At 59.5% G+C, this 20,332-nt stretch overlaps 1 protein-coding gene and 1 long non-coding RNA gene across 7 annotated transcripts; one reads left to right on the top strand and one right to left on the bottom strand.

Annotated features, from left to right (window-relative positions):
* Positions 1-58: 58 nt before the first annotated feature.
* On the bottom strand, positions 59-12,578 carry UBE2I (ubiquitin conjugating enzyme E2 I). 5 transcript variants are annotated; one of them, XM_086376501.1, is made up of 8 exons: positions 11,018-11,223; positions 10,744-10,821; positions 7,156-7,231; positions 6,912-6,995; positions 6,046-6,118; positions 2,622-2,731; positions 2,454-2,533; positions 59-652 (listed from the first exon to the last, which is right to left on the bottom strand). In XM_086376501.1, exons 3-8 carry the CDS (start codon positions 7,219-7,221, stop codon positions 589-591), a joined length of 477 nt encoding a protein of 158 aa, XP_086232627.1. In that variant the 5' UTR covers positions 7,222-7,231; positions 10,744-10,821; positions 11,018-11,223; the 3' UTR covers positions 59-588. The 5 variants fall into 5 exon arrangements, with proteins under 5 accessions (XP_086232627.1, XP_086232628.1, XP_086232624.1 ...); XM_086376502.1 differs by lacking the exons at positions 10,744-10,821; positions 11,018-11,223 and adding an exon at positions 11,962-12,578; XM_086376498.1 differs by lacking the exons at positions 10,744-10,821; positions 11,018-11,223 and adding an exon at positions 11,624-11,746.
* On the top strand, positions 11,996-20,025 carry LOC147345694 (uncharacterized). Of its 2 annotated transcripts, XR_015154908.1 has the most exons (3): positions 12,074-12,213; positions 16,368-16,611; positions 16,879-20,025. It is a non-coding gene; the product is annotated as an uncharacterized LOC147345694 (long non-coding RNA). The 2 variants fall into 2 exon arrangements; XR_015154907.1 differs by lacking the exon at positions 16,879-20,025 and having other exon boundaries at positions 11,996-12,213; positions 16,368-16,791.
* The last annotated feature ends 307 nt before the right edge of the window (positions 20,026-20,332 follow it).

Below are 20,332 nucleotides of genomic sequence, written 5' to 3' on the forward strand. Positions count from 1 at the left end.
GCCGGGGGCACATGGAGGCCACCTCCTCACTTTTAATGATGATAATGCAACAAAAACCTTTATATAAACAGTTTATTTACTCTAAACAGCAACACAGACAAACGCCATATAAACACAAAGGAAGTGATGCGGAAACGCGACGCTGGCTGGCTGGGGCTCTGGGGCTCTGGGGCTCTGGGGGCGGGCGGCTCTGCTTTCCGGCGTCGTGCGGCCAGCGGGAGGCTAAGTGCAGCTCTGGGCGGCGTGGAGCATGCCTGCGTCCGCGAGCGAAGGGAACGCGCTCCTCGGGACTCATCCAAGTATAAAAGTTTATAATTTTACAGCAGTTGAAATACTGACATCAATATTAAAATAAAAGCAAGTTTTACATAACAATCAAAAATACAAAAGACTGAAGGAAGAGACCCTGTATGAAAAACTGGGCGATTCAGCGAGTCGAGACTGTACCAGTGGCGGAAATGGAAAATGGCGCCCGCCCACCCTCCCCAGGTGACCAGTAATTGTAGAGCAACGTTAGATTTGCAAAAATGTTGTAAACAAGTTCTTGCCAAACCAATCCCTTCCTTTTACGATGCCACAGGTCGCTGCTTATGAGGGAGCAAACTTCTTGGCTTGTGCTCGAACCCTTTTCTCGTATTCCACTCTGTTTTGGCTGAGGAGGTCAAAAGAGAGACATGTTAGAAGGTGCAGCTGCTGCCCGAGCTGTACGGGGAGCCTGCGGCAGCCCGCGCGCTCACTGGTCAGCAGGAGCAACAGCTCCTCTGTCTCTGAGGCAGCCTCCACCACCCTGGTCAGTGGAGGAGACAGAGCGTCTGCACACCTGCCTCAAAACCAGACAAGCCCCGGGGGTCTGCCCCTGGCTCTCAGCGCTGCCCGTGGGAAGCTTACAGCTGGGGGCTCCAGGGTGAGAACCGCTATTGATGAAAGGGGCGCTGTGCCCCAGGGGGGAGACGACACTTACAACTGAGGCTCATCAGGGACGCGCACACAGGTGTGTGAAAGAAAGGAAGCCAGGGTCCCCCAAGCTGTGCTCACAACAAGCGTGGCCCCTCAGCGTGCCGACCCCAGCCTGAGGCCCAGTGGTCACCTCCAGCCAGGCGTGGGGTGGCAGAAGCTGCCCTGCTGAGCCCTGGCACCCTGCCTGCAGCCTCCCTAGGGAACGGCTGCAGCACCCGCAGAGGGAGAGCTCGAGCTGCCCTGCAAGCCGGGAACGAGGCAGAGGAACCAGAGCCTGCAGCAGACTGACTGCACCCCAGGGGACGTGGGCGTGTGGGCCAGCACCAGCCACACCACTGGGGAGACCTCGGGCGCGGATGCTGCGGAGTGGTGTCCCCACAGCACCCGGCCACACACCACCACCAACACAGAAACCCAGGAAAACCGGCCTGAGGCACTGCTCCCCAAGCTCACGGGTACAGGAGACTCCCTGACTTCGTGGGCCATGCTCCTGTTGCAGGGCTCAGCTCGGGTGCATACCTGCTGGCCTTACCTACTAAGGCTGCAGAACTGAGCACCCAGCACCCAGCTTGGGGTCAGGCAGAAGTCAGTGTACAACCAACCTGGCAGTGAGAACGTGCTCGCTAGAACCACGAGTGATGCTCCCAATGGGGACCCAAGGAGGCAGGGGGACTGAAGGCTGGAGGTGAGTGGGCTGGGGGCTCAGGGACTGGACCTCTGCCCTGCCGGGGGTGGGCACCATGCTGCCCTTGGCCAGTACTGGGCCTCCACCCGGGGACCTGAGCCGTTCTGGGGAAGCAACTTGGTGCTTCTCTCAGGGAACTCAGGCAGCTGGGGTGCTGGCCACTCAGCGGGGCCTGAGGACAGCCGCAGTCTTGGCTTCACCACCTCCCCATGCTCTCTAGGAAGGACAGGCCCTGGGTGCCAAGCCATCACGGCACTGGGGCTCCCTTCCCCCAGTCCCGAGGGAAGGGTGGGGCTGGGGTGCCGGGGCCCCCAGCCTGGCTAAACGCCCTGCCCAGGCCAGCCTGGGAAGAACCAGAGCACCAGGTGTAACGGGTGCTTCCCGACTCCATCACCCCAGCCTCCTCCCTCAGTGCCGACCCTGGACACAGGCCCTGAGGGACACACAGCAAACGGCTGGGCGTGAAGCAGACACCTGGCTTCGTACCCTACTGCTGCCCCCGCCCCCTGGAGAGGCACCAAGCCCGGGCGGGACAGGGAAGAGGGGCTGGGAGACCCGGGGGCCGCAGCAAGGCCAAGGCAGGAGGCTGGCGTCCCTGGTTGAGTGGGCCGCTGGTCACCCCTCCTCCAGGGCCCACACCCAGAGGAACGTTCCCACTGAGCCGGATCAGGGCTCAGACACAAAGCGGTCAGCCCCCGACCTCCGCCTCCTGACACCCCATCACCCGCTCTCCCGCCCGCCAGGGGCGGCCTAGACTGGCCTTCAGGGAGGCCAAGGAGAGGGTGCAGCGAGCGAGCGGGTCACTACTGACCAGTAGATCGTGTAGGCCTCTGCTTGAGCTGGGTCTTGGATATTTGGTTCGTTTAGAAGTTCCTGTATTCCTAATAAGATCTGCATGAGAGAGAACAGAGTGGTGGGAAGGGCAGGCTCTCCGGCCGCGGGCTGGGCTCCACTGGGGAGGGTGGGCATGGGCGCGTACCTGCTTGATGGTGATGGCTGGCCGCCAGTCCTTGTCCTCCTCCAGGATGGACAGGCACACTGTGCCTGAGGGGTACACGTTTGGGTGGAACAGCGGCGGTTCAAACTTGCCTGGAGCACAGGGAGGGAGATGTTTCTGTAGGCAGGTGTCCCTCTGCCCAGGGCCTGCCACTCCCCTGGCACCCCTCCCCCACACCAAGCGGGAAAACAAACTGGCCTCAGGGGGAGGCGGCAGGGGGAGCGAGCAGGCCGAGCAGACAGGCCCAGAGGGCAGGCCCCGAGGTGGCAGGGGGCTGGGGGGTGTGTGTGTGTGTGATCAGAGTACCGTGCCCTGAACGGGACCCCTGCCCTACGGCCTCCCAGTGGCCTGGCTCAGGAAGAAGGCAAGGAAACCCTGCAGCGGGAGACGGGGGGCCTGGGGGGCACCGGGCAGAAACGCAGGGGCCCTTCCCCACCAGTGGCCATTTTCAGATTCATCCTGCTTCACAACCAGAGGCTTTTAGGATCACAGGCTCTTTCTTCAAAAACAAAAAACACAGTTCACCTTCTTTAAGGAAAAATATAAACATACAAAACTTGAAACTATAAAAACAGCAGGAAAAGCCTGCCACCCTGAGCCCCACCGCAGACCTTTCACTCATCTGCTGCTTTGGCCAGTTTTTCTCACCTGGACCCTTTCCCCTCTGTCTAAACGCGTCATACCAAGAAGAGGGCAGCAAGCACAGCAGCGTGGTTGATGAATTACCAAACAGCTTTGACAAATCTGCCCCGGCCCGGGGCTCCGGCTCTGCCCGGGGCTCAGCCCACCCCACTAACCACGCAGGCCTCGCTGGCAGGCCTGGGCGCTGGCCTACAAACCCCAGGGCACAGCTCAGCCACTACGAATGGAGCCACAAGGCCTTCTCAGCATGAAACCACCACTTGAGCAGATGCTGCTGGTTCGCATGGCGGCTGCAACAATTCACACTGCCAGCGGGTCTTCAGGCTCCCAGGCTTCACGACCGTGCCAGCCCAGTGGTGCCTGCCACCCACGGTGCCGACGTGCGGCCCGCCACGCCTGGTCAGGGCTGCCCCTCTGGGCAGCTCTTCTTCCATCTCTGGCACGGTGTTCTTGCTGACTTGCAGACGCTCTTTATACACACACACGCAGGACACAGGCCCGCTGTCAGGCATGTGTGCCCCACTTCGAGTCTGTCTCTTTGCTCCTTTAATTTTACTTTTTGGTAGATGTTGCTTCCCATCTTTAACTGAATCTTGCTTCTTGTGCAGGAAGACGCTGGCCCAGCACCAGCACCCTGAGCCCCGCCATGACCTTACCCCGCCTCATGGGCGCGGCTGACCCCAACTGAACACAGTCAGCGCCTCCTGTCTCCGGCACGTGCGGGCCCTTCTTTCCTCTGCGCAGACCGTCCTCTGCCCGCTGTGCAGACTCGAGGGCTGCCCCAGGTCTCCCTGGCCTTCTGCTGGGCACAAGTGCACTGGGCCCCTCCTCAGGGAGCGCCAGTCCAGGGACAGGCGTCGCGTGCGGCCTCAGGAGGCCCGCCGAGCGCTCTCCAGGGAGCATTCAGGGCTGCCGGGTTGCCCCCCGCAGCGTCCACGAGGAGCTGGGTGCCCTCCCGGGCCGCCGGCCAGTTGGAGAGCCTCTTCCGCGAAGGGCCGTCCGAGCTGATGGCCGCTTGCTTCTCCTCACCAGCGTGCAGGGGCTCCGATGAACGTGGGGAAAGAACCGACGACAGACACATCTTTCTCTCCTCCTCACGCGTACTGCCCCGGGGGAGGGCACGGTCCTGACTCCAGGGCTGCCCAGCTCACTTTCCCCCTGGTATTTCCAGTTAAGGGCTCTGGTCCGCCAACATGAGGGAGGCCATCTCCCCAGCAGTTCCTCTCCCTCTGGGCGCCAGGATCCCCAGGAGCACCCGTCCCTCTTCTCCCACCCCCGCCCCCCGACCAATCGCACACGGCTGGCCTTCCTGGCCTCTGCTCCTCAGGCCTGCCTGACGAGCCTCAGCCTGGGCCTCAGGACCCCCCTGGTCCCAGCCAGAGTGCCAAGGACGTGACTATTCTCAGCACTTGCCTCCCCTGCGTCTCAGCCAGGGCGACAGCTTACAGAAGTCTGCCTAATCACACTGGACTTGCAAGCAGAGCTGAGAGCAGGCGCGGACACCCGCGGCCCCCTGAACCGCGCACGCACTCGTCCTGCCAGGGCTGGAGGCGGCCGGGATCCTTGCTGAGACGTCTTTATTTTAGCCACACTGCAGGGCTTGTGGGATCTTAGTCCCCCAACCAGGGATTGAACCCCTGCCTGCAGTGGTGAAAGCGTGGAGTCCTAACCACTGGACTGCCAGGGAATTCCCTTTAAAATTATTTTCTGTTTTTTTCCCCCAGCAGTGAGGCCTTACATCTGTTGGATTTACCCCGCTATATTTGATGTACGTAGTATACTTTAGAAGATGCCATCTCTTGTAATCACATGAAAACAGACTTTTGTGAATTGCTCTTTCATTCAGCAGCCTTAGACTTGGAGAGATACTGGTTGTAGGCTTGTCCTCCAATTCCACTGGGGTTTCCTCTTCCTCTCTGGCTGGATCAGCTTGGAATTCCAATTCAGGGTGGGACAGATAAAGAAAGCTGCTACAATTTATCTCATTTCTTAAAGATGTTCTTTAAGGTAGTAACTTTGTGGCAAAAAAATTGAAACAGCAAAGAACAACGCAAATGAAGTCAATCTCCCTCCCAGGGGCTGACTATCCTTTCAGAAATTCTTCCAGTCCTGCCTTTGTAACAGACAACACTCCTGAACCACCAAGCACCAGAGTGAACGCCGACACAGTCTTGCCCCACGCGCTGGGTATGAGCTAATGCGCTCAACGAACCAGCCACAGCATTTGCTGATTTCCAGCTGCCAAGAGGAGAGGCCTGGCCCTGCCTGAGCCCTGCGGACCTGCTTGTGGAAGTCTGCCTCAGCACCACCTCAGACGCAGCCGGGCCGGCTCCTCCCGCGCCTTCTCTGGAGGCGCCAGTGCACCACCCACGCAGGGGCGACACACAGCACCACCAGGTACAAAATCCCAACAGGCGACAAAACCCGAAGCGGGGGAGGCTCCAGACTGCAGCCCTTACGCACACCTGCCTCCCTCCAGGGCTGGAAGCTGGTGGCAGCTGGTCCCTGCTGGGCACCAAGGGTCCAGGGGCCCCAGGGATGAGTCGGGTTCTGAGATCTCAGCCTGTTCCATGCACTCCCGCCACTGGGGTGGAAACAGACTCACGCCCACCGCCCACCTCAGGGAGCAGAGGCTCTAGTGGAGCCGCCGGGAGCAGATGGGAACACGAGCTCGGCTCCCCGGGCCCAGGCTCTCCAGGGGGACCTGGACCACCCGCTGAACACCGTGGGAGCGGCTGACTCCTGAGGACCTCGTCCTACTTACATTTTGGTGGTGAGGATGGGTAATCGTCTTTGAACAGCATCCGTAGTTTAAACAAGCCTCCTTCCCATGGGGTCTGTTGGGCAATGAAACTGATCAGGAGTGCTGGTGGCCAGGCCCAAGAGGGGCAAGGGGCCTTCCCCAGAGCACCCCCAGGAGGAGGACCCCAAGGCAGCTCCCCGGGACTCCTGGGGCCTCTACGGCCCCAAGGGGACATGGAAAGGGCCTTCCCTGGAGGAGTACGTGGCCCTGGACCCGCACCAGCAGGTGTGGTGAGGACTCAGGGAGGGGGCTCCCTGGGAGGGACATTCTGCGAAGCCGTCCCCAGACACCCTGTGGGCCCAGGCAGCCTCCCAGCTCCACGGCGCAGCCCCACTGCCAGCGTCCACTCCTGCTGCAGCTTCGTGCCAACCAGGAGGGGTGCAGGGACGAAGCCCTGTCACCACCCGGGCACCTCAGGGGTCTCTTCCTTCCGCCCCTGAAGCCCACAAAAGCTTCCAACGTGCCAGTTCCAGTGTACCCAGTGGCGCCGTGGCGCCAAGTGAAGGACACCAGGCCGACAAGGCCATCCCAGGTGGCAGAGGTCGCTTCTGTGTCTAAGGATCTGCCAGGGTCTGAGACCCAAAAGCCCCTCCGCCCTGGCCTTGGGAGCACCGCTTCAGCCTCAGCACGTCCGTTCCACTCCACCCCTCAAGGGCTCCCCCTGCTCCCGGACGTGGGGCCCCACGGTGCACTCCCCACCTGCTGCAGCCCAGCTCCTTTCTGAAGTAAGGCTGCCCGGGGGGCACGTGTCACTCTAACCTTGTCCCCTGGCCAGGGGACGGGACCAGGGCCGGCCTGGGTCCTTCTGAAGGGGTGGCCCCTCTTACCCCCTTCTTCCCAGGAATGGCACACTCCCAATTCATGAGGTTCATCGTGCCGTCAGGGTTCTTTGTTGGGACGGCCACGAAACCCTGCAAGGGAAGAGCATCAGCATATCGGCACCGGGCGGTGGGCCTGCCCCAGGACCAGCCCTCCAGCACAGCCCAGGCCAAGCAAGGACCCACAGGGAGCAGGCATTCCAGTCAGGGGATGCCGTCACCCTGCCACATGCAGAAATAAAGCTTTCCTTACAAACGGGTGGTCTTTTCTCCAAGCTTTCCTCTCCTGGGCGAGTCTGCTGAGGGCGATCCCCGACATGTTCGCGTCCCTGGAAGAGCCGGGCAGAATGTGTGATGAGCAAAGGTAGCTGCAGGCCCTCCGCCCCTCACCCCGCACCTGGCCCAGCCTGAGACTTGATTCCGAGGAGCAAGCAAACGAAGGGTCCCAGTGGCCTCACAGGCTCTCTGGGCATGCTTCCGCCTGGGGTGTGCATGGGGGTCGTGCTCCCTGGGGCGCCCCCCGCGCCCAGTAGCAGCCCTGCCATCTTTGTCCTGCAACCCTGGCTGGAGTGACAGGGACCCCGATATCACTAGGAGGGGCAGGAGCAAGACGGGGACATCCAGAGGGCCGGCCTGAGACCTAGGGGGCAGTCACTAAGCAGAGGGACATGAGGGTGCTGCCAGAATCCATGCCTGGGCCCAGCCAGGAGGGGAGCCTGTGTTCTGGAAGGCGGCCCCGGGCAGAGAGCAGCTCAATCACAGGAGGGGCAGGGGCCACACAAGCCCAGCCTCCAGCAAACCCCACCACCAGGCCGTCCACAGCCCCGCCACTTCCTCACCTGACACCCCACCCAAGGACCCGCCGCCACGCCGCCTGTCCCCTGGACTTTGGGGAAGTCAGCAAAAGGCTCAGTGGGCCCTGTAGCCAGGCTGCTGGGGCCCCCGGGCACTTCTGAATGCCCTCCCCCTACCACCTCTGGACCCCAGACCTTCAAGGCTGGGCCATCAGCACACAGATCCATTGCCTGACGCTGTTGGGTCACGTCCCAGGGCAGCTGATCCCGCACGCCGACCAGACCAGGAACGGGCCCAGGTCAGAACCCCACTGCCCCCGCCACCCTTCCGCCCACAGGAACCCGGCCCCAGAGGCCACAGAACCTGCTGGGCCACACAGAACCTAGTGTGTTCACTGGTCTTCAAGTCCATGGCAACACTGGAGAGTACCACGAATCAAGTACCTCCACAAGCACGACTTTAACCATACTGAGGGGAGGGTCTCCGAGCTGGGCACATCCGCCGGGTGGCCGGCTCACCCCACCTCGCGCCTCTGGCAGGGGAGAGGCCCAGCACCTGGAGTGTCCTAGGACAACAAGCCGTGCCTTCCACAGCCACAAAACAAACTTCCGCTGAAGACAGGACAAGAAACCGGCCATGCCTCCCAGTGGTGCTGGCCCTGCCCCAGAGCAGGGGACCAAGCCCAGCTCAGAGCTGAGAAGGAAAGACCCAGAAAGTAACCTGCCCACTGGGGGAGAAGCCTCAAGTCAAACCCAGGGGTAGAAGGGCCACTTCTCACCGAGGCCTCTGGCCCACCATCACTTGGCTCAAGCTGACCCCCAACTTCTCCAGCAAGCCAAATGGCGACCTTGTCCCAGCACCGGCTGCTGGTGGCCACTCTGGTGTGCCCACGTCTGTGCAGGGGAGCGGGGTCAGGTCAGCAGGTCGACAGTAGAGCCCGGCCCTGGGCGGCTGCTTGTTCCCAGACCCAATGGCCTCAAGGAGCCAGAACTCTGCAGGGGTCTGGCTCTTGGACCACTCCCCAATAAGTAAGCATATGGGAGGTGGAACTGGGATTGCCATCACAGCCTCACCCAGGATCCCAGGGTCCAGGAAGTGGGGTGATTTACTGCAGACACCAGACAACTGGGTGCCGTGAGTTGTCCAGAAACACGGAGACTTGGTCAACACAAGGAAAAGCGAGCGTCGAGACTCTAGCTCCCACGCAGGAGGCCCGGCTCTGACCACCGAGGACACTCCCCAAGGCTCTAACCCTGCCCAACCTCAAGTTCCAAGCAAGAAGGCCTTAATCCCAAATAAGCCCGGACCCCAAACAGAATTTCTCTTTGCCACCCGCAACCCTCCAGTCCTGGCCCGCCCACCTCCTCCTCATCCATGGACCTGACGGACAGGACCCCATCTGGGGTCTCCTTCCCTACACATACACACCCATCTTGTATTTTCATTCATTCATGCGATGTAAGTTGAAGACCACAAGCGCAGCGGCCCGAAGGCTGACATGGGTATACTGGTGCCCCTGGGTTCTAGTGGTGGTTGGCTGGCCACCTGGGCACTGCCTGCAGCACTGGGCTATCCAGAAACAGGACAGAGGGGGAGGTGGTGGAGTCACTTCCCTCAGGCGGGGAGCCAGCAGAGCAGAGGGGAGCGCCGGCCAGCTTTCGTCTTTAAGGTCCTCTCTGGTTAAGACATGAGGGCAGTAATCCTGAAGCCTGAAACCCTTCACTTCACACGACCCTTCTAAACAGAACTCGCCCCCCGCACATCCCCAGGGCCGATGGGAACACCTCTCCCTCCCCCAGTGGGGGCTTAGGGAGGTGCAGGATGTCCTACACGAGCCCCTCACGGGCCAAGGCAGAGCACAGGGCACCGGCTGCGGCCACCTCTAAACTGTCCCACACAGAAGCTCAGCGGCAGAGACAAGCAGCCTGGCTCCCCGTGCACTGCGAGGTTCCTGTTGAGTCTGCGCTCAGCAAGGCGTCAAGACTGGTTCCTGGAACCTGGGCGGCACACGGGTTCTGGAATGGGCAAGCTGGCACTCCAGGGCTCTGGAGCGGCAGGGCTGGGCCAGGATGTAGAGAAGGCCGGTGGGGTGATCCTGAGTGCCGCATGCCTGCTGACCGCATGCCAGGACCCCGCCACAGGCCAGCTCTTCTGCTGACAAGGAACAAAGCCGCCTCAGCAGACCCTGTCGGGGTGCCAGCTGTGATTGTCTCAGGTGCAAAAAGTAACAGGGGAGGGGGGGTGTCCCACAAGAGCTGCTGCAACCCCGTCCTTGGGGGTGACAACCAAACCGGGCACCAGATAGATGCTGCAGGCAGAGCAGAGTCACAGGCGCATACCTGCACCAGCCCAGAGAGAGGCTGGCCTCTCGCTCCCCAGGAGAAAGCAGCCAATTTGCTACATTTTAATTACAACACGGAACCACTCCTTCAGCATCCCACTTAGAATCGAATCAGCTTTTCCCAACTGACAGGGAGGCACTTAAGGAGCTGTTAAGTGTGAGGAGAGTCCTCAGAGCAGCAAAATCACTGAGAGGAAAAGATCGGATATCCATGACCTGCTAGAGACAGCCTGAAGCACAGGATCCGAGTCTGGGGCAGACCCTTGAAGTCTGCAGCCACCCTTCTCCAGCATGGGCTGTGCTTGAACCCACGCTTCTCAGATCACGCTCTGTGAAGCCACTTACTGGCTGCAGGTGAGGGCCAGCGGCTTCCCTCTCCCACCTCAACCTTCTCACGGGTAAAATGGGCGATAGCACTGTGAGCCCAGGGGTCAGCCCAGGGGTCGGCCCAGGATAAAACCGATGAAGGCTCACGGCCCTTGGTGGGCTTTCCCACCCAACCGTAAACTCGCCAGGAGAAGGAAGGCACTGGCTTCACCTGCGCTCAGGAGACCCTCCAGCCCAGGTGCACTTCCCTGGTCTTTCCTGACACGCCTCCCAGGACGCCCGGCTGTTTCCAAAGCAAGCCCGGCTGTTTCCAAAGCAAGCCCGGCACCCCCAGCCAGACTCACGTGCAGCACGATGCAGAATTCACCCCTAACCCACCCAAAAGCAAGTCAGGACAAACATGGGATCCTTCTTCCCCTGCTGCTCGGTAGGTTCTCCGTCCAAAGGCAGGGTTTCCTTGGGAGCAAGAAACACAGAGGACCACGGGCTTAAGAGCAGACCAACGAAAGCCAACTCCGCAAACAGAGGAGTAACTCTGCGAAAGGAGCTTGTTTTCAAACCGTACAAACCAAACCAGCTACTTCTATGATTCAAGGACAGCTGCTGGCCGTTACCATCAGCCCAGCTAATCATTCCCTCGCCTTCCTCTTACTCGCGAAAACTACCAGCTCCAGCCTCCGTGCAATTGGTATAAAGCGGTCTTGGGACGAGACCTCCCCGTCAAGGGAAGCGCGAACACTCGGTGGGTCCCCCCAACGGCGGGCGGAGCTCAGAGGCGCAAGAGCTCTGGCTTGTTTTCGTTTCCAGGCATCACACGCCACCCCCAAACGCGCCGGCGCTCCTGCAGCGCGCGGCTTTGCACTCTTTGTGCTGCGCGTCCTCTCCCAGGCTGGAACGCGCCACAGGTTCGCGCGCAGACCGTGACCCCGGAAACGCTCCGCCTGAGCGGAGGGCTCGGCGCTCCTGTCAGCGCGGCCCGAGCGGAGCGCGCCGTCGGTCGCCCCGGACGCGACTCGCCCCGAGCGCGCGCCCGGGGGAGAGGACGCCCCCACCTCGCGGGCCGAGGCCGTGGTGGGCCGGGGGCCGGGCCGCCCGAGGGGAGCCCGGCGGGCTGGCCCCCGCCGCGGCGTCAGCAGCCCGGGGCGGGCCGGTCCCCGGGAACGGGCCGGGCCGCGCGCGGAGGGTGCCTGCCCGGCCGGGCCCGCCGGCAGCGGAGGCTCGGGCCCCCGCGACCCGGCGCCCGCCCCGCGGCGCTCACCTCGGGCGGCCCGGCCCGGCGAGCGAGGCGTACTAGGCGGCGGCGGCGACGGCGGCGGCGTCTGCGTTCCCTTTGTCTCGGGACTTCCCTCCCGAGCCCGCTCCGCGCGCAGCCCGAGCGCTCGAGGACCCCGGAGCGGGCGGGGCGGGGCGGGGCCTGCGGGGCCTGCCCGCCGCGCGCCTGCCTCGCACCCCGCCGCCGCCACCGCCAGCCCCGCGCCACCCGCGCCGCCGAGCGCCGCCCGCTGCCCGTGTCCCGCCGCCGCGCGCTCGCGCCTCGGGCCCCGCTCGGGAGCCCGGCCTGGAGGCGGCTTTCCAGTCAGGCGGCGCCATGGACACCTGTGTCCTTAAAGGGGCCGCGTCCCGGGTGTCAGGGAGCGTCTGCAAACTCCCCTTAGTGGGGCACTGTTCCTCGCGAGGACGGGCCGGCGAGCGGCGGGGAAGCAGGGCGGCCGAGATCTCCCCGGGCTCTCCGGATGCCCCGCGGGCACCTCCCCGGGCAGTGGTCCCGGAGGTCTCCTTGAGGCTAGGGCCCCGGGCGGAGGAGCAACGACCACTGAGGCCTAGGGATCCCCCAAGCGTCGTAGTAAGGTGACAATCCCTCGCCTACGGCATGCTGTGAAACCCCTTGCGATTGGCCAACTCGGGGCCCTGGGCGGGGCATCCGTCTAATGTGCCCAATGAGCAGGCCCCGTACACAAGACCAAGTGCGGGCCCGACCGACGGGAGGAGAAGTGCAGACGCTCCCTAACCCAGGAGCTGGCCTGGGGGGAGGGGCGCCAGGGGGGGTGGTCCGGGAGGGTGGGGGAGGAGCAGGGGCAGGGCTAGGCCCCTGCGGCCGGGATCTCAGGTCCTCCCCGAACCCAGGCGCGAACGCCTGTCCTTCCCGACCACGCTGGGCGCCTCCCTGTCGGGCGGCCCCCGACCCCTGTCCCCTGGCCCAGAGTGGGAAAGAGGGAGCGTTCCAAGGTCAGCCCCTCCGCCCGTGGGCTCTTTGGGGTCAAGTGGCGGGAGGTGACCCCCCACCCCCGGCTTGCATTCATTCACCCCTGCGCCCTGGGTCTCCTCCTTCCTCCGTTTCCTTCCATCCAACCCACCCTCGGCAGCCCCCTATTTGGCACTGTACTGAGACTGTTGGCCTCCAGGGCAGACCGCCCCGGCCCCCGCCCCCCACCCCCGCAAGACTGGTGTCCCAAGGCCCACGTCTGGCCCAGAGCTCTCAGCAGGTGTTCAGCGCTCCCAGCCCGTCTGTTACAATGAAGACGGTCACTAGCCCTGAGAAGGCCCCGGGCCGGGCGTGGGGTTGGGGTGGGGGCGTCTCCTGGGGCTGGTAGCTCCGCTGGGCTGGGGAGGTAGTCTGCCTAGGTTACCTCTGGGTCAGCTGTGGCCCAGAGGGCCTGGTTATAGTGCCTGGGGTCCCAGGTAACGAAGACCAGAGGGCCCAGACCCCTTGAGCAGCAGGTGAGCATTCCAGGTCTCTCTGAGGCCTCTCTGAGGACTTCAGAGAAGTCCAAAGGGGCTGCCGGCTCCTGTGTCCCCACAGTGACCCAGCGTGGGCCTGTTCTGGGACACTGCCTCCCCTGTCTCTTCACCGGGGCAGATGCCAGGTTCAGGGGCTTATCTGAGACATCTGTTCTCTGGGTCCCCAGCCTTGGTTCGCTGGCTCTGAGTAGAAGTGTGCGTTTTAACAAGTGTCTCATGTGGGCCCTCCATGCAGCACTTGACCACTGAGCTACAGTTTTAAGAACCCCAGGAGCATGGGCTCAGTGCCAGCACCATCTTTTTTGTGAGGGTACTGGGGAGGTTTGCACAGGGCTGCATGGGGAAGTCACCCAGACCAGTAACATTTGCCGGTGAAAAGTGGTGGTCATTGCTGGGGGAGGATCCCGGTGGACTGAGCCTGATCATGTGCCCACTGTGGGGGGAAGGGGTAGTAGGTGTGATTGGCAGCTGCCTAGAGTAGGGGTAGCACCGCTAGCTCCCTCAGGTGGCTGTTGAGGGTCAGGCCGTGGCAGGTCTACGTGCAGGGGCTGCTGCTTCAGGGGCTGAGTTAAAAAGGAAGCAAATCCACAAGCAACGGAATGAAACTGGACCCCGACCTCACACCGCATACAGAACCAACTCGAAGACCTAAACAGAAGAGCTCAAGCTATAAAACTCTTAGAAGAAAATGGAAAAATCTTCATGACACGATTTGACAGTCATTTCTTGGATGTGACACCAAAAGCACAGGCAGCTAAAAAGGAAAAAAATAAATGAATCAAATGTCAAGATTGTGCATCAGAGGACATTATTACCAGGGTGAAATGGTGACCCACAGAATAGGAGAAAACACGGATTACATATCTGATAAGGGGTTAGCATTTAGAATACATAAAGAACACCTACAATTCAACATCAACAGAACAATCCCAGTTCAAAAACAAGCAAAGGGTCTGCAAAGACTTCTCCAAAGAAGACATACAAATGGCCAATGACCACGTGAAAAGATGCTCAACACCACTAGTCACTAAAGAAATGCAAATTAAAGAGCGTTGGCTGGAATATGGAGAAGGCTTGTACAAGATGGTGGTTACATAAAATGGTTTGGGTTCAACTGCCATGGAAAAATCTGGAAGGTGGGAAGGTCTAGGGCTTGCAAGGACTGCATCTGTCTCCCTGAGCTTGGGAGCCGTCCTCAGAGAACCAAACTTCTGGACTTCACACGCTGGGGGTATCTGTGGGTTGCAAAGCGTGCTGGGGAGGCATAGGATGGATGCCTACCAACTGGGAAAGGCTGGGTCTTTATTTATGCTCCCATGTGTCCTGCAGAAAGCTGAGCCACCAGGGTTAGAAATATTTGATTGTCACGAGTCTTTCTACGAGTGGAGGATAACATCACCTGGGGCAGCTGGACATTCCTCTCAGTGTAGAAAGAAAGTGGCCCCAACAGAGCCTGGCTCCCAACCCCCATGAAACAGAGGACATGCAGTGAGGGTGCCTTCCTACCTGGTCATAGGTTCGTTCACTCCCTGCCTTGTCATTGAGCCCAGGGTTAAGAAAGGATTGGTTGGTTTTTATTTTATCTTAAGATGGGAGAACATGTTTGCTATACAAGACAATGAGAGAGAAAGGGTGCTCAGGGGTGAGCTGGGCACACCCCGGAGGTTCCGGGCCCCCATGCCCTGCAGGTGGGCACGCCTGCGAACGTTTTCAGAGCCCTCCCCTCCGCGTGAGCCATGATTCAGCGTCTCCCCCTGGCACCCTATCAGACTCAGCCCCCAACATCTCAGTAGGCATTCTGAGGACCCCAGAGCCGCTGGCCAGGTCAAGTCCCCTGCACTCGGCCCTCCCCTCCCCGCACTCAGCCAGCTCTGCCTCAAGGGCGAGGCTGAGGCCTGGGTCGCTGCTGTACCCCTGCGCCCCTCCCCTTCCCTCCCCCAGCACCGCAGCCAGGCCTTCCCCTCCTGCGTCCCCTCCTGCCTGCTTTAAGTCCCAGCCCCCTCCGGGTCCTCTCCCAGCGTCAGAAGGCCGAACCCGCAGGATGTACAGCCCTCTATACGGGGGCGCTCCCCCGCAACCTGCGCCCAGCTTGGGGGAGGAGCTTTCAGGGTGCCAAGCGGAAGAACCGGGAGACCCGCGGCGCTCACCTGGCTCGGCGGGCGGCAATGTGACCGCGGCGCCTCGCCCTGAGCTTGGCCGCCAGGTGGCAGCAAAGCGCCGCCACCGCCCCAGCTCGGCGGCAGGTAAGGCAGGTTCGACCCCGGCCCGCCGTATTGCCAGTCCAGACTAGACCAGCCGTGTGTTTGCACACTTAGCAGCTGCTGAAAGGAGGCTTCCTACACAGCTGGATAGGGGGTGTCCCTGTGCCTTGCACTTAAGTAACAGTGCAAACTGAACCACGCTCTGAGTTTGAAGCCTGATGGCCTTACCTGACCCTAACCTGCCCAGATTCTGGCCTCACTTGTCCTTTCTTGTTAAAGTGGGGTGGGGATGGGAGGGAACAAGGATACCAAGACGTGGAGAGGTGTTGAAGTAGCCACAGCGGCTCAAAGGCAAGCCTTCCTCTTGGCTTTAAACTGAGGGATTCTACAAGCACCTGGCATGTCTCCTTTATCCTCTAATTTGATGTGTTTTTACTGCAGGCTCCTCCAGCCTGGGAACTATCTGTGGGCAGGTGTTCTCTGTCCCCACTCTGAGAGATGAGCTTAGAGCCAACACCAGCGTGCTCCGAGGCCACTGTGACAGTCCCTCCCAGCTTCCTGGAGCTCAGACTCCACGTCCTGGAGGACTCCAGGCCCCAGTGGCGCTCAGGACCGAGTGTGTGTCCCTGAAGCTGCTCTGTCCCTGGAAGCCTGTCCTTGAGCAGGGGGACAGTCTAAGAGGGGCGGTGCCAGAGCCCTGGGGCAGGGAGGGCAGCCCGCCTCCTTCCCTGTGTGGCCCACCACCCATATCCAGGGCCTCTGCCAGGCTCACAGCCTGGGCCTTGTCTGCAGCTCTCCACCTGGTAGGGCTCGTGGGGCTCTAGCAGAGGAGCCTGTGGAGGAGTGGACGTGGAGCCGGGTGGTGGAAGCTACTTGTCAAGGAGCCAGAGCAGCAGGGTGAGGGTGGCTGTAAGGTCAGGTGATAAGGGGGCGGCTCACCCCTGCAGGTTGGGTTTAACATGGAAAGCTCCTTGCTATGTGACCCAGCACCCCCCACTTAGGCGAATATGCAGGAACTGAAACCAGGCATTCACACTGAGACGTGTCCACATGTGTTCACAGCATCCCTGTTCATGGCAAGCAAGAAACAGGAGCACCCCACAGGCTCCTCAGGGGAAGATGTGTCAGGAGACCCTTCCATCCAGACAGGGCATGGCGTCCGGCCCACACCCCACACCACGTGGACGCACCCGGCAACGTGCTGAGCCAGCGAGGGAAGCCAGACACTGAAGACCATGGAGCTTGTCTCCCCCTCTGTACAAGATGTTCAGAATGAGGAAATCCACAGGCAGATGGAAAGTGGATGGTTGGTCACCCGGGGTAGGGGGTGGTGGTGCGGGAAGGAACGGGGAGCTGTGCCTTCATGGGGATGGGTTTCCTTTCATCCCTTGGAAATGTTCTGGAATCAGCAAGAGGTGGGAGTTGAGTAACATTGTGAATGTACTAAATGCCACCGAATCCTTCACTTTAAATGGGTACAACAGCACATTCGTAGTTTATATGTGCTTTACAATAATAACGGTGCTAATGGTAATGAATGTCCTAAAATCTCGCCTTCTGGTAACCCCCTCAGTCCAGACGGGTCAGGACAGCAGGTCGCCAGCACACATGGGCCAGACCGGAGCACGCGTGGAGGTCCGTGGGCGCCTGGCAGAGCACACGCACCAAACCAATGAGACAGACAGCCAAACCTGAAGAGCTGGTTGTCCAAGGAGGACCAGAGGCCAGTGACTCACAGCAGAGGAATGAGATCAGGGGAGACAGAGGGGAGACTGCCCAGGTGTAGCTGGGCCCTCGGGGTGAGGCCACCAGGCAGGACCTGATGAGCGCCCCCACCAAGGTTCTGGGTCCCGATGGGCCTCAGCCTTGCAGGGAGGGTGTGTGAGCAGGAGAGTTTGTATTGCAGTTCTGTTTGTGACGAGTGACAGTGCTTTCTCTTCCTATACAGTGCTATGGTTTTTGTTTTTAATCTGGATCTTAGTTAAACATTTGAACAAATTTAAAGACAAAACATGGAACACAGATGCGAGAGGGTTGGGATCCCAGAAACAGAGGTCTTTGCTCCTTGCCTCTCCTTGGTGGCTGCATCCTGCCAGGTGCCCTCCCCTGGGAACTTTTCTGTTGGCATCTGGGGGTTGCAAACTGTGTCCACTCCATCCCCTGTCCCTGCCCACCATGGCCTCAGGGGGCCAGAGACAAATTGAAGACATGCCCTGCCCCTAAGGACTCCCAGGATGCCTGGTGCTCTGGGAGAAATGGCCGGACAGGGGCTGTGCTCAACACTGAGCTGTGGGGACCCCTCCCAAGGCACTGGGCCCTGAGCCCAGAGTGATGCCAGCAGGTGGGTTGTGATGGGGGAACAAGGAGACAAACTTCCGTGGAGATCGTGAGGCCCTGACCACCACCCACTGACCATTGCTGCCAATTCTCCAAGCCAGGCTTCAACAGTATGTGAACTGTGAACTTCCAGATGTTCAAGTTGGGTTTAGAAAAGGCAGGGGAACCAGAGATCAAATTGCCAACATCTGTTGGATCATCGAAAAAGCAACACAATTCCAGAAAAACATCTGTTTCATTGACTATGCTAAAGACTTTGTGTGGATCACAACAAACTGGAAAATTCTTCAAGAGATGGGAATACCAGACCATCTAACCTGCCTCCGGAAAAGTCTGTGTGCAGGCCAAGAAGCAACAGTTAGAACCGGAGATGGAGCAATGAACTGGTTCCAAATTGGGAAAGGAGTACGTCAAGGCAGTCTACTGTCACCCTGCTGATTTAACGTATGCGCAGAGTACGTCATGCAAAACGCTGGGCTGGAGGAAGCATGAGCTGGAATCAAGATTGCGGGGAGAAGTACCAATAACTTCAGATATGCAGATGACACCACCCTTATGGCAGAAAGCGAAGAACTAAAGAGACTCTTGATGAAAGTGGAAGAGGAGAGTGAAAAAACTGGCTTAAAGCTCAACATTCAAAAAACTAAGATCATGGCATCCGGCCCCATCACTTCATGGCAAATAGATGGGGAAACAATGAAAACCGTGAGAGACTTTATTTCCTTGGGCTCCAAAATCACTGCAGCCATGAAATTAAAAGATGCTTGTTCCTTGGAAGAAAATCTGTGACAAACCTAGACAGCGTATTAAAAAGCAGAGACATTACTTTGCCAACAAAGGTCCACCTAGTCAAAGCTATGGTTTTTACAGTAGTCTTGTATGGATGTGAGAATTTAACCATAAAGCTGAGTGACAAAGAATTGATGCTTTTGAACTGTGGTGTTGGGGAAGACTCTTGAGAATCCCTTGGATTGCGAAGAAATCAAACCAGTCAAGCCTAAAGGAAATCAGTCCTGAATATTCATCTGCCGGATTAATGATGAAGTTGAAACTCCAATATTTTGGCCACCTGATGCAAAGAACTGGCTCATTTGAAAAGACCCTGATGATAGCAAAGATTGAAGGCAGGAGGAGAAGGGGGCAACAGAGGATGAGATGTTTGGATGGCATCACTGACTCGATGGACATGAGTTTGAGTAAGCTCTGGGATTTGGTGATGGACAGGGAGGCCTGGCATGCTGCAGTCCATGGGGTCGCAGAGTCAGACACGACTGAGTGACTGAACTGCACTGAACTGAAGATGCTTTAAATGACGGGCCTGCCGTTACTTCTTGTGGCCCCACAGTGGTGCCCAGGCCAGCAGGAGGGAAGAGGAGGGTGACCAGGGACTCGAGATTTAGGTTATGAAGCTCCACCTCTGCATGCATGGTTCTTGTGGACACTTGTAATGGCGAAGAACGTTGCTGGTTGGCCTGTGCACTTGCCCTCCAGCAGCCCTGTGAGTCAGCCCATCTTCTCCCTCTGCCCGTTGCTGCCTGCTCTCTCTGTCTCCTCCGTCCAGTGTCCAAACACTTGCCCATAAGACACGGACATGACACTGTGGCCTCTTTCTTTGCCTCCGAGTTGATGCCAGTTACTTGCGGCTTCTTGGCCGTCTCTGTGGCCGGGGTTTAGGGAGAGAGCGCTGAAAGCCGGCAGGCCTTCCGCTGTGAGTTTGGAGCCCCGTCTGCATGGTGACAACACTGCGTGCCCGCTGCCCCCTGCTCTGCGCCGTGGCTGCCCTCCCCTGAATTTCCCTCCAGACACCCTCGGGAAAATGAGCAGATTTGCCTGCAGTACCCCACTCCAGTACTCTTGCCTGGAAAATCCCATGGACGGAGGAGCCTGGTAGGCTCCAGTCCATGAGGTCGTTAAGAGTCGGGCACGACTGAGCGACTTCACTTTCACTTTTCACTTTCATGCATTGGAGAAGGAAATGGCAACCCACTCCAGTGTTCTTGCCTGGAGAATCCCAGGGACAGAGGAGCCTAGTGGGCTGCCGTCAATGGGGTTGCAGAGAGTTGGACACGACTGAAGCGACTTAGCAGCAGCAGCAGCACGTCACAGTGGGGTCAGAAGGGTTGATGTTTGATGACAGCCACCTCGAATGGCATTTTGTTTCCCTTCTCAGGAGAGTTTTGCAGTCATCACAGACCTGCAAACATTCCTTGTGCAGCTATTAGAGGGGGTGGGGGCACTGATGCGGCTCTAGACTGGCCCCTCCTGCAGTTATCCCTGGGAGGCAGGGATGACTTTCTTTCTTTCTCTACTTATTTGTGTTTAAAATATTTATCTTACATCTCAACACTTTAAGAAACTTAATTTAAAAACCTCTTCAGTTGAAGCTTTTGGCTTTTCCGGGAAGAAAATCACATTATCTGCCAATAATAGTCAGGAGGCTTTTCCCCCATAAACCTCAAACCTCTTGCTTCTGGTTCTGGCTGATCCGATGGCTGTGTTCAGACAATGTCTTTGCCCCCAGTGTTCTCCCTCGGGGTTCTTTTCGGAAGCGGTGGCCCCCCCTCTCTCCCCGGCTCCACTCCAGCCCATTTCACCTGATCTGGGCTTGGTGGGGTCGGAAAGTCAGGGCCCAGGCTCAGGCTCGGCCCTGGGGGCCTGGGGCTCCTGGCTGTCACCTCTGTGATGTGTCC

This window comes from Bos grunniens, chromosome 25 (genome assembly GCF_055505025.1).
Source record: "Bos grunniens cultivar Pamir isolate PY7600 chromosome 25, Bosgru_T2T1.0, whole genome shotgun sequence".
Lineage (NCBI taxonomy): Eukaryota > Metazoa > Chordata > Mammalia > Artiodactyla > Bovidae > Bos > Bos grunniens.